General features: G+C 43.9%; 1 protein-coding gene across 1 annotated transcript in view; it reads right to left on the reverse strand.

Annotated features, from left to right (window-relative positions):
• The window catches only part of pappa2 (pappalysin 2), a gene marked incomplete at both ends in the record, with an annotated part of 80,827 nt that overhangs the window by 9,565 nt on the left and 56,914 nt on the right, over positions 1-14,348 (reverse strand). Inside the window, 2 exons of the mRNA XM_083888887.1 lie at positions 6,992-7,063; positions 10,968-11,089. Of these exons, the coding sequence (XP_083745013.1) occupies positions 6,992-7,063; positions 10,968-11,089 (194 nt within the window). The remainder of the gene's footprint in view (positions 1-6,991; positions 7,064-10,967; positions 11,090-14,348) is intronic.

Consider the following 14,348-nt stretch of genomic DNA (forward strand, 5'->3'; position numbering starts at 1 on the left):
GGTCCACTTTTTATAAATCAAAGTGTGTCAGAGGCTCAAGATAGTCATGACATAATGACTCTGATCTATTTTGAATTGAATGGTCAAACAGCTTTGTGTTCTCCTCTGGATTATCACCACCTGGTGGATTGGAGTGGATGGGAGTGACCTAATCCGCCCCGGTCTTTTTGACAGCAATGTAAATGCAACAAATCCAGAGGCTGCTGAAATGCAACGACTTGAGCTCAAAACGACAGCTAGCATCAGCAAATCAACGCTTCGCAAAGGAAGAATAAGTCGCTGACTGTGAGGTCGTAACCCCCACACATCTTGGACGTGGAGCGGCAGCTCTTTTCAGAATAAAAAGTCAAGAGTCAAGCTGTAAAAATGTTCCCAATGGGCACATCTGGACGTCCCTCTGGAGCTTTTCCAGGCAACTCCGACAGGAAGCTTCTAATGGAAGATGTGGGATAAGATTGAGAGCACAATGATGAGATATAATCTCACGCTAACGGATTAGATTAGCCAGCGAAAGCAGTGAAATTCAGCTGGAAATTTTGAAAGACGTGGTTAGGGCAACATCAATCTGACTCTCAGAGTCTGTCGTTACCAACAGATCTGACCTGGTGCTTGTGCTTAAAATGGAATGGTTGGATAGGCAGAGAGGAATTTAGCCCAAGGCAAAGCAGTTAAGTGGATGAAAGCCTCTGGCAACGAGGCGAGTTGTAGTTCTTCCCTGTCCGTCCATCCATCCAGTCTCACATCATTTAAAGATATATGTTTATTTATAATTAGTTCATGAACTCTGGCCCAGATGCATGTTTGTGGGGTCAGAGTGACCTCCACTTCTGCTCTGTTGAGCTCTTTTGTGCCTATTTGTGCCAGATTGAAGGAAGTTCTCTCCAGGAAACTCCCTCAGGCATTACTGACGTGTGTGTGTGTGTCTTTGTGTGTGTGTTTGTGTGACTGTTTTGTTGGATTTGTCTGCAGCAGGTGTTTCAGAATAAGCGGTGAGTAAATAGAGCCGAGCACAGCAACTGGCCCCAGTCTTGGGTCTTAAGTGCTGAACGACTAGGTCTCAGTCAGACTCTGACCCTGTTTGTGTGGAGCTCATGCACTTAATTAGCATCGTGTGAACTCATTTGAAAATAGTTTGAATTTGATGGACAATGAGTTAGACGGTGACCCTGTCCGGGTGTGACCATCCATCCATCCATCCATTTTCTACCACTTTGTCCAACCACTTTGGGTCAAACAACCATTACCTCTCACACCTATACGGTCAGTTTAGAGCAGAGGTGTCAAACTCATTTTTTGGTTCAGGGGTCACATGCAGCGCACTTTGAACTCAAGTGGGCCGGACCAGTAAAATAATAGCATAATAACCCATAATAACAAGAACTCTGAATTATGTAATAAATGTTCATATAACAAACTGAACTCACCAACAACAACAGTACAGACAAAATATTTGCATTAAAAAAAGTCTTTTGCAGACTGCAAATCATGTTTATGTTTTGAAATCGTGTTTTTGGCGTCATGTGGCGCCACCTACCGCCGTCTACCAATCATTGCCGTCAGTAGAGTCTCAGCTGCCGAGCAACCACGGGTTGCCAGTTACGTCAGAAAACGAAAACCTAAAAGACCTCGGTATTTTGAATTTGAATGTAGTAACTGTTGTTTGGCACCTTTAAATGAAGTATCTTTTTTGTCAAAATATGAGAAAAAATTAGAAATAATAACTGCAATTTCAATAATATAAACCCTTAATTTACCATTTACACATCACAGAGGTAGTTTCGAATAGTTTTTCAACAACAAATGAATCCTGTGGGCCGGAGCAGACCCTCTGGCGGGCCGGTTCTGGCCCACGGGCCGTATGTTTGACACCCCTGGTTTAGAGCGTCCAATTGACCTAATCGCCATATTATTGCATGTTTTCGGACTGTGTTGGGAGGAAACGTGGAGGACACAGTGGTAAACAGTGAAAGAATAAATGCCTCGTATGAAGTGATGCATGTGTTTAATTGACCTGCTGGAACGGCCGTGGCGTTCTTTGTACTCACTGCTCCAGAAAACACTTTAATTATGCTGTAAAAAAGTCAGAGGAGATCGCCACACAGCAGGTGATCCGTGTGGAAGTGGAAACGTTCAAAACAGTTGAGAAGCGCACGGTCCAGTCCCAGCCTCGCAGTTATTCTGTAACCGAGTCACTCGCGATGTTGAGTCCGACTTGTGTTTAAAGTGTTTGTTTTTTTTAAAGCGAACGTGCAAAGTGAGGCCGGAGCCTGGAGAAAGTAGGAGAACGAGAAAGGTAGCAATGGCATCTGGACGAGATCTGGCAAAGCGCACATGCAGCACATGTGGTCCGCTATAATTTACAGTGTTGTCATGGAGGAGCGGGTTATAAGCAACTGCTTTGCCTAGCAACGTTCACGGGAAGGTGGAAGGGGAAAATGTAGTGCTGGCAGGTGGGGAGAATATTTTAATACCATGAGACATCAACAGTTTATGTGTTCCATCGGCAGTTCCAGCCTTTGCCGAACCCAACGGACGAACGCCAAATAAAAACTATCTGGGTTTATGATGTCGGTTGATTTACTGTCGTTGTTGAAGGGTTGCTCTGCGTTAGACGGATGCTGAATCGTAGATTAAGTAAACTTTCGTTATATGATTGAAAATACTACGGACGGTATGGTCCCATATTTATTTATTATGGCCTCATATTTTCAGATTGTGGCGATGAGATTGACCTTTAAGGGCCGGGTCAACACATTTTCTGTATGTGTTCCATTCACTCTCAACAAACTCTACAAATACGTAATCGTCCGTGCCAGTGGTGGAGAATTCTCCTCGCTCCCGCATTTTTTCACGTTTCCTTTTTTTTTTTGGTCGTGCATGTGCAGATACTCGCGGACACTTCCTCATATAACCTCAGGAATGTTTTCCGCGGTAACGCTGAATCCAACGAAGAGGGCAAACCGACTGGACTCCAAAGTGTTGAGCTACAGCGAAGCACGACTCGGCCTTCAGGGTTTCTGTGGTGGGAAAACCAAACCAAACTCTGAGGAATTTAATACACTTGGAAATTGTGACGATCAAAAGTCGATGAATTTCTTCTTTATAAATTTTGGCCCCCGATGGTGGCAACAGATAAACGTTTTGTTTTACTTTGAACACATAACTCTGGATCAACTCTTTTGTAATATGTGTATAAGTGGATGTTTGCTCACAAAGAGTCCAACGAGTGTCTTTAATGAGGTGACGCTGATCCTCCTGGTGTAGTTTAATTATTAAAGACAACTGCACCGATTTACGTGACAAGTCAGAGCAAATTCGGCTGGAAATGAAGAACGTGAGACGCAGAGCGAAATGCTAATAACTGGGCCGTAAATTTGGATTAATCTGTCAAAATATCAGCAGATCTTAGTTTTAATAAGGCGTCATAAACTAAGATATTAATAAAAAGGAACTTTTGACCTGGCAGAGCTGCTTGCTAGGTAGTTTATTTGAATGTGGCTTGTAATTTAGTAGTTTTGGATCGAGAGAACTCCGCAGTTATGAATACGTGTGGATTCCAACTGGATTACAGTTCACATGCAACACTATAAGTGGGCCGGACCAGTGAAATAATAGCATAATAACATATGAACAACAAGATGTCCAATTTTTTTTAGTTTTTTTAAAAATAAGTGCAATTTCTACAATATTATGCATAATTTTAACAATTAAACCGACAGATCACAGTGGATCAATAAAGGCACAAACATAGTAGTCACAGTCACTGGAAGTGAAAAATATAGTATTCAATCTTAACAAATTTCATCCTGCGGGCCAGATCGGACCCTCCTGTGGGCCGGTTCTGGCCCGCGGGCCGTATGTTGGACACCAATCCTCTAAATTGACCCCAGACACAGGGTTAACTCCTCGTGTACACATACGCAGTTACGCAGGTATGCTGGTAATTTGTAGCGCTGCTCTTTCTTCGTTTAACAAACAGACCGCTCCGGTTCGACTGCAGGCGCGCTAACAACGCTAAAGGAGCTAACGACGCTAAAGGAGATAACGCAGCTAAAGGAGCTAACACAGCTAACGGAGCTAACTGGTAAAAGGTGCCTGGACTCCGTTGCAGCGGCGCGCAGACATGACGTCACGCAGGTCTTTTTCCAATCAGTAACCGTGTAAACGTGCCATGCGCTAACATGCGTTAGCGTTGATTCCGTTAATGCCGTTAACTGCCGTTAATGCGCTCAACGCTAAAAACATGTGCTACAGATATTCTCATCTTCACATATTATACATATATATGTTAGAAAATAGTGGCTGAGAACATGTGAAAGAAATAACAACTGTGAAGTAAAGAGTAAAAAATTAGGCAGAAAAGATAGAGAGCAGACTCCTGTGAGGCCGCAGTACCACTAATGGAGGAAGAGGGAGACGGAGAGCAGGACTGTCGCTGCAGCAGCGGCGTGTTTGTGTACGCTACGTCGTTAATCTGCGAAAAATGTTGTCTCATTGTCTCAGCACAGAATGTTTTGAATTTTACATGATTTGAAACCTGATTTGGGGCGACGGTGGGTCAGGAGTAGGGTAAGGAGTAGGGTAAATCGTCTTTTAATTGGAAGGTTGAGGGTTCGATTCCGGGCCCCGCTAGTCTACATGGCTAGCGGGGCTAGTGCTATATAAATACAGACAATTTTAATTTTGAAACACTTAGCGACTGTTTGAATCCTCAAAGTGATGCTCACGTAGCTAAATATAGACCTATAAATAGAGTTTGCTTCTTTAGAGTGATGCTAACAGTAGCTAAACTTAAAGAGAATTAGCTTCCTCAAAGTGACGCTAACAGTAGTTTAACATATAACAATAAAACGTTGCTTCTTTAGTGCATGTGATTCCTTTATCAAACACGTAACTCTTGAAGGTTACTGTTACAGAAATGGCAGCAGAAATAGCCAGGAACGTTATATTATGGACAAATTTGCCGTTGTGAAGTGGTTTGTTCTGAACTGAGTGATACTTCACCAATGTGTTTATACACGGATTCGCTCATCCCCTCAGAATCATACAGCGATGAAACTAAACTCAACGGTTAAACTTTTTAAATGTTTTTAAACAAAAGTATCTGCTCCACTATTGTTTCCAACAAAAACACACATTTTCATCACTAATGCGCGTTTCATTGACGAGAAAAGTGACATTTTTCAATAAACAGCAACGGTTTGTCCTGCTCCCGCCGACCGGGGCAGACTTGTTTTTCAGATGATTTAAAAGCCCCGGTGTAAGCCTGAATCATTCATCTGCGTCTGACATAATCCAATGATTAATTTATTTCCCCTTTATCAGATATCCCCCATTATTCTCAGCAGGCATAATAACATTTGGCGGCGACTTCTCCAACTTCTTTGGAGCCGTTTGAAAAGGATTCTTTTAAAAGCCTGAAGTGTGAGAGTATCAATTTCTGCCCCGAGATTTATCGTCGTGAAATTCGAAGCACATTGCACATCAACGGTGTTATCTTGAGTGGTGATGACAACGGGGGATACAGCGTGTTTCGCTTCGCGTCTGGGCCGCGTCTGTAAACGTGATAGATTAGTGCCCGGGAATTGTGTAATTGTTTAAAGGATTAAGTATTCCCCCTTATCTCAGTGTTAATAGAGACGCTTTGATAGTCACGGGAACGGCCGCCAGACTGAGATCCTCCGTGACCTCCAGGCCTCTGAAAACACGCTATTTAAGACGCGTTACGTAAGAACAGATGATTCACCCAATGTTTACAGTTGCAAACGCACGATGCACGCAGTGTGTTATCAGCCACGAAGACGACTGTGTACCATGTACGCGGCCAAACTGGTGTATCCATAATATATCAAGCCACCTGGAGAGGTTATAGGTCACGGCTATAGACATAATTATAATACGTTGGGTTTGCTCAGCATAACGGTGACCCTGAAAGGGCCAGATGTAACTGTCATAGAGAATAAATGTAACTAAATGTAACCAAATATAATGTAAAATAACGCGAACTACTCTATAATGCCGTCACTTTGCGGGTAACGCAATCGCCTTGCATTGTGGGAAATGTGGTTTGTAGTTTATGGTCAATGCATGCCTTAAAGCAGCGTAGACCTATTTTAACACAGATTTTTAAGACCAATTAATCGCTCGTGGGCCACATCTGGCCCCCGGGCCTTGAGTCTGACACGTGTCTTAGTGTATAGTGTGTTTTTTATTATTATTATGAATTTTTTGGTGTATTTGGACAGCGTGATTTCAAATATGTATGTCGTTTTTATTGATTTTTGCTTGGAGTGGTCTATAAACCAATGTTTTATGCACATTTTCACACATTTTCCATTACTATGTTTAGACGTCGTACAATATAGGCCCTAAGAACGTGCAACATAGAGAGTCTTACAGTATATATATATATATATATATAAATATATATATAGCAAAAAGTACACAAAAATCGGATTGAATTTTGTGAAATTTCATCACAGTTTTGTTTGTCGTGAACTTTCATGAAAATGAACTCAACAGCACATAAGAAGATGAAGATTTAAAAGGTAGACAGGGTTCAGGAGTAAGATTCTACTGCTAAAAATAAACCTTGGACGCTCAGTCGTATTATTATTTTTTTTTTTTATATCACGATTACGATTTTAGCTTCTCACGAACAGCGCTCGGCCAACAGCGCTTCCCTGAAGACTTCGCTCTGTCCTGAGTGAGCCGATCTGCACAGACACAGATTAACAACACATAACTTACCAAAGTGGGGGGAAAAAAAACAAAAAAAACTATTTCTTCTTGTTAAGCCCATGGCTCTATTTCCGTCACGCTCTCACTCTCTGTCTCGAGCTTGGTCAGAGATGTTTGGTCGATAATAGAGGCTGTAGTGTTTTAATGTTGAATATTCAAGGTAAATAAATGACCACATTAACAGCAAGAGAACAGAACACTGGAGTGTGATCTGATACAGGGGCCCTGGATGTGCTGTTTGAGCTCCTACCTCACATGACGGGATGCAGTGGATGTGTCGAGGGTCGGGGAACCACTTCATCATCCCCGTACAGACGATGCTCTGAAAAACAAAAGCACATAAAGTCGGACGAGATGAGGCAAACCTCCTGATATGAAAGGAGCAGTCGAACCAGCAACACTTGCAGGATTCGCAGGAAGCGGCGCTGTTCACATCCACAGCGCACAGTGGATACCAGGTTACATGTGTCAGGCAACGCTAAACGTGAAGACGGTGGATCGTTGAAGAGTTGGGGACAAGCTAATGGGAGAACTTTTGACTGGATCACCAAAGATCCACAGAGGTAGATAGATAGAAGACGGAGCGATGACAATCCACAGGAAACAGGTTCCACTTGTGCCGTGATCGTTTAATCTCGAGTCGGGACTAGATGAGGCAAACCCACTGGTATGAGGGGAGCAGTCCTTTAAGGCTTAAGCTTTACACGACAACGATCTGAACACAAACCGCAAAAGTGGTCGTCGCGTTCCCACGTTGCGTTATTTCGCGTTTAGACGAGCATCTTTGGGTGGAAATCTGCACACAAAAGTGGGTGAAATTTGATGTAGTATGCATGCCAGGTGGCTAGGTGGCACTGTGAAGCACTGTCATACAACAACACCAGGAGCATTAACTTGGCGTAATTGCTGAAATGACTCCTGGATCAGTATCAGAGCAGCTAAGGCAACTTGAATGTCAGACTGATGGATAATAATCCCACGTTTGTTGTTGTTTGTCTGTACTGCACATGGATCTGACGTCAACGCGTACAGGAGGATAGCCAGCGTGAGCAGCTCAGAGCTCACTTTTGCGTTTTCAACCCTTTAGACGGGAACGCGACGGTGGAGTGTTTTTTAAGATTTCCACTCTGGAGGAGGGTTCATTTTTTTTGCGTTTTTAAGCCCCCCAAAAACGCCGTCGCCGTCGAAACGAAAGGCACATCTGATAACATATTTTGTCGGTTTCACCCGGGCGCGTTGTCTGTAAAGCCAGCCTGAGTCGATACAGAAGGACGGAAAACTACTGTTTCAATATCAATCCAACGTAGCTCCAATGTGAGCTGAAGTCACACAATCTCCTCGCAACACTCAGAATGCCATTTTGGCAGGAAGTGGCGCTGTTCACATCCACAGCGGACAGCGTATGCCAGGTTATATATGTCAGGCAACTCGTCTCTTCATTGGCTGTTTTCACCTAAAGTAAAGATGGTGGATCGTTGAAGTGTCGTGGACAGGCTGATTGACTGGATCATCAAAGATCCACAGAGGTAGAAAATGAGAATCCACAGGCAACAGGTTCCTCTTGGGTTGTGATCATTTCATATCGGGTACAGAATCCACCGCTGAGGCATGTACGTGTTTATTTGACATACTTTTCTTGTGATTTGTAAAGCATTCACAGGTTTTCTTGGAGTTGAAAGTTACCCCAGAAAGTTAAAGTTGGGGGCTCTTTGCATACGCGATTAAGTTCCGTGATAAATAGTTTGATGTCCGTGGCTTTTTGAAATGCGGATTGAACTCCAGCAGCTGGAATCCAGAACAGGTTTTGCACCAAACTGACTCACGTGAACTCCACTGAACTCACGTGAACTTTACTTTTCAAGCAAGAAAATTTTGGATTTTCCATTTTCCAAGAACGACGAGATTCCACAATTACTGTGCCATCAGCTCCTTGGCAGATTACACGACAGCATTATAGACTTGAACTACGACTCGCACCACGTTGACATTTCAAAGTGACGTACTGCGGCTTCAAAGAGAGATAACCGTTTTATACGACCCATATGGGCAAAAAAAAAAAGAAATATTATTGATTGACTAACAAATATGGCAGGAGAAAGTGGATCCTCCCTGTGTGATTTCCTGAGAAGCCTGACCTCGCCAGTGAGTCCTGATTCTCAAGTATTCGAGATAAGACAATGCTTCAAATGTGGCAGAAATAACAGCAACGGCCGTCCAACTATTTGACCTTGGCAGATGTTGGCGTAGCTGTCTGTCTGGCGTTAACTGACCACCCAAAAAGTCAGGCGGGCGGCAGCTACAAGGAAGCGATTCCTGAGATAATGATATTGGGAAACGTGAGCCAGCCTCTAAAGCACAGCACTCTTTAACTCTGAAAACCTGGCAACCGCGTGAGTTTGTCCACTGAGCTCACGCCGTCGGTGAGAGATATCTCTTGACGTCAACTGGAATCTGCCTCTGCTTTCCAGTAATGCAAAAAAAACAAAAAAAAAACACTTATTGATAACGAACGCCGTCATAGACACACGAGGTGGGATTTTTCTTGTGATATTAGCTGCTGCGGCGGGGGGGGGGGAATTACAACATTTTCCCAGTCGACTCTGAAAGGTGATGTCCTGCCAGCGAGTAGGTCAAGTATGTGATATGAAGTATGACGCGTGTAATCCTTATTTTAAATCCATCTAATATTTGTGTAACTGTAGTGACGTACGCTACCGTTCAAAAGTTTGGGCTCGCTTAGGAATGTCCTTATTTTTTGAAGGAAAAGCACTTTTTTTTCAATGAATATAACGTGAAATGAATCCAGGTGTTTAATGGAACATGTACATAGGTGTAGGTGCATTGTTGTTTTGGTCAAACGAGGCAAAACTAAGGACGACGGTAACCAAGGATATTATTAAGCTAATATTGGCTAGCATGTAGCGTAGCTACGATAACCACAACAATCCGAGGTTGCCGTCTCTTGTACATGTCATAAACTGGTTTATTTTGGATAACATTTTGAGGATAAAAAGTTGATATTCGCAAGTTCTCCGATAAACTTTACGGGGCCCTGAATGTCTTAAACACTCACATTTGAAAACATGCGTATTATTTCACTTTAAAATTGCTGTTCCTTGCATTTCTGCAGTGTGCCTCGATAATGAGCTTCATGAAGAAGCCGGAAAATTGTCCTTGATCTTTAACGGATCACCGTGAAAAATCTCTACCTAAAGTGATTCATGAGCACATTATGTTCAGACTCTTGGACAAAAATGACTTTTGACTTTTAAACGGAGGTCATCGTTCATCTCCGGTCGTCATTATCTCTGCCTCATTTGTCCTCTCGGACATTATTAGTTTTAAACCCAAAGGTGTGAGACACAGACGTGAAGACCGAAGTATCGGTTGTTCCACTGATGATCACAAATAGAGACGATAAAAGACAGAAATATTAAAGGCGCCATATGTAAGAATGTGGCCAAAAACGGTTACTACACTCAAATTCAAAATACAGAGGTCTTTAAGGTTTCGTTTTCTGACGTAACTGGCAACCCGTGGTTGCTCGGCAGCTGAGACTCTACTGACTGCAATGATTGGTAGACAGCGGTAGGTGGCGACACATGACGCCAAAACATGATTTCAAAACAAAAACATGATTTGCAGTCTGCAAAATATTTGTTTTAATGCGAATATTTTGTCTGTACTGTTGTTGTTGGTGAGTTCAGTTTGTTATATGAACATTATTCCTGAGTCTCTGTGACATATTAGGAGGATTTTATGGCCAGTTGCTTTAGATTTATTACATAATGCACCTTTAAATGTGAGGAAATGTGTTTGTTTATGTGTTTCCGCTGCAAGAGTTGTTTTCCGTCCTTTGCCTGCGAGTGAACTTTGTGCTTCGGTGAGAAACGGTCGCCAAGTTTACTCCGTGTTGTTGCTCAGACGACCAGATGTTGCAGTGCATTATTCAACCTGATGCTTGTTTTTAAAAAAAAAAAGATTTCCAGGAATTTTTAAATAGTCGCAAAAAAAAAAAACGCAATCTCTTTCTCCTTTATGGTTATTTAAACCAATCGAGCTGTCTCGTATTTCACCGCGCTGCGCTTCATCACGCAGAAACAGGTGCATTCGCTTCTGCAGCAAGATCGCCATAGCAACCCCTCTCTCTCTCTCACTCTACTGCTGCTGTCTGTATTTTGTCGGACATTCCAAAGAGAACCATAGAGGCGTGATGATGTCCTCACCTGGACTTGGGTGGGCAGCATCCAGTGCTTCACGGAGGCCGATGTCGTGCCGTTGGGCAGAACCACCGGGTCGCGCAGGTCCATGTCCAGGGCCACGATGCATGTTGGGTAGCAAACGGCACCTGCGAGAGCGGGGGAAACAGAGTAGAAAACAGTCGTATCAAATGACACTTGAATTGAATTGAAGGTCACATACGTCATCTGTGGTCCTGTTTCAAAATGTTTTTTAAAGCAGAACCTTTTTCTCTACAGCTAGTAGACAACTAGTACAGTACATGTTTTTCCGACACCATCACAACCATCTATTGCCCATGCAACGGTGTCTTCCAATTTGTCGGTCAAGTGGTCGTTTCCTCCAACAACAAATTCCAGTGCTCCATTTTTTCCGGCTCCTCCATGACAAATCCATCCAGCTCTTCCGGGGGGGACCCCAAGGCGTTCCCAGGCCAGCCGGGCGACGTAGTCACTCCAGCGTGTCCTAGGTCTTCCTCTGGGTCTCCTCCTGGTGGGACATGTCCGGAACACTTCCCAAGGGAGGCGTCCAGGGGGCATCCGATACAGATGCCCGAGCCGCCTCCTCCATGACAAATGATTAAAATATTGCTATCATTGCCTCAGTCTTATGGCCTTGATCTTGCGAGGCTGGGTTTCCATTAACAGGCAGTACGGGGCAGCGGAGACAGCCCCCCAATCTCCCCGCAACAAGACATTTAACCATCGCAATGAATGTAAAAATATACATAGTTACTCCAAGCAGTTGGGTCATACAGTTAACAATTGTTTGACACGGCGCAAAAAGAGCAAAATGTATTTATCCCCATTTTGATTGTTCTATATCAAATTGCTAACTTTTAACTTTTGATCCATTAGAATGTAGAGTAGTTTAGAAGATTAAGGTTGGAATGTTGAGTCTTAGGGTTTGGTCACCTGGGTTAGGGAGGTGTTTCGGCCATGTCCTTCTATTTAGGAGACTTCAGGACCAACACAGGGCCCAGTGGAGGGATTACACCTCACCTACTGTCCTGGAATGACCTACCGAGCGCTACCAGAACATGGCTGTGTGTCTTAAAGAAGCTCTTCCAAGAGCATCTTCTGTCCTAGCACTTACCTCCTTACCACCTTCTGCACTTGGATCCACGTCTGCACTCTCACTCCACTGTTCCTATCTCGTGGAGTTCTTTCCAGGACTTCTTCTATGTAGCTTATTCCTATTTTGTAAGTCTAAATGCTTCAATGTCAACATAAATGGTCGTTCAATACAATCACTGACGATCAAAACTGCAGGTAATTTGATTTATTCCTAATTGTTCATACATATTTTTTTGGGGGAATTCAGAACCAAAACTACCGACAACCTCAACCGATTTACTTGATATTGCTCCGCGATAAACTTAGCGTCGTTTTACGTGCAGCGGCGCACGCGCGCCAAACGCCGCCGCCTTTGATCTGCGCTCACCGTTCATTCCCGAAGCTCCAACAGCATCAGAATCAGAGAGAAATCTGAGAATGTCGTCAACGAGCCAGGCGTTTTTCTTTTTTGATGCATGATTTGTTGAAATTGGATGAAAAAGTTTGGGAGACCAAAAGGAGAAAAGATGGCAGAAGATGAGAAAACGGCAAAACAATAGTTGGAAATGCTGACTCGGCATTCCCCCACCTTCTACTGACGGCGTTGTCGGGGGGGGCGGCACTCGGTGAGCGATTATGTTGCAGATGAAATCGCAATCGAGATGTAGCGTCCCCGCTCATGGCAAAGAGCCGGGATCCCAAAAACGTTAGCATTTTAACAACCTACAAATAAAATTTCACAGTCAACAACTTCTCTTAGCGATTCCCCGCTGACTGCGGCTTTAATTCAGGCCGCCTGCCAGCGCGCCTGTGTGTGTGTGTGTGTGTGATGCATTAACGACGATGTTTTAAGCTGTCAAGTTATGATACATTTAATGTTGGACATCCACTAAATGCATAAATGCTAAGTGCTTCAGCGTGCGCTGTATTGATTCAATTTAAAACCTGGCACTCGGAGCAGAGACGAAATGTTTCAAAGCTACTGTGGCTCTGTGAGACGAGAGAGCAGCCTTGAGCAGACTTTTCTGTGTGTTTGCTTTGGGTTCACACACACACACACACACACACTCGCAGAGTGGGAGATGGCTCCATTTGGATATGCTTTTTGATCCACAGAGCTTTTTTTAAGATTAAAAATAAGGGATAAATAAGGGGCTAAAGCGAGAATTACATCGCTCATAGAGCAAAACAACACTTCGCGATCATGTTCCGGGGACCAAACGTCGCATCTGTCGTGGTGCGTTTTTATTAGTGCTGGGCGCTTACCGGCGCTTACGACGTCGACGTTAGCGCATGACGCGTTTTCATGACGACTGACCGGAAAAACAGGCGAGTGACGTCAGGTTAACGTGCCGTGGAGTCCGGAGTCCAGGCACCGTTTACCTGTTAGCTGTGTTAGCTCCTTTAGCGCCGTTAGCACGCCTTACAGTCGAACTGGAGCGGTCTGTCTATTAAACGAAAAGAGCAGCGCTCCAAATAACCAAGCGTACATGTGTACTGCGTATGTGTGCCTCTGTTTAGCGTTACTTCAGCGACTCATTTTAACAATCTGGAGTCGCGTTCTAACGGCGCTAACGCAGCTAACTGGTAAACGGTGCATGGACTCTGGTGCTGCGGCACGTAAACATGACGTCACACAAGACTTTTTCCGGTCATTCGTCATGAAAACGTGTCATGCGTCAACGTTGACGGCGTTAACGTGCCTAGCCTAACTAGTTTTTATCGTTTTATCGCTGCTACTATGGCATGACAACTGACCGGAAAAAGACGCGCGTGACGTCAGGTTTACGTGCCGTGGAGTCCAGGGTCCAGGCACCGTTTACCAGTTAGCTGCGTTAGCTCCTTTAGCGCTGTTGGCACGCCTTACAGTCGAACTGTAGCGGTCTGTTTATTAAAGGAAAAGAGCAGCGCTACAGATAACCAGCGTACCTGTGTACTGCGTATGTGTGCCTCTGTTTTTAAAGTTAAGCGTTACTTCAGCGACTCATTTTAACAATCTGGAGTCGCGTGCTAACAGCGCTAACGGAGCTAACTGGTAAACGGTGCGTGGACTCCAGTGCTGCGGCATGTAAACATGACGTCACGCGAGGCTTTTTCCGGTCAGTCGCCATGGAAACCCCTCATGCGTCAACGTTGACGGCATTAGCGTGCCTAGCCTAACCTAGCCTTTTTTATCGTTTTATCGCCGCTACTATTAGTGTTTTAATGTGTTTTAAAGGACACAATCTGACGGCACTGCAACATGTTACTGTTTCTGTATGAAATGGATGTTGAAAAAGGAGATATTTTCCAAATCCTTAACAGGAAAACGAT

The sequence above is a fragment of the Microchirus variegatus genome (genome assembly GCF_963457635.1).
Source record: "Microchirus variegatus genome assembly, chromosome: 5".
NCBI lineage: Eukaryota > Metazoa > Chordata > Actinopteri > Pleuronectiformes > Soleidae > Microchirus > Microchirus variegatus.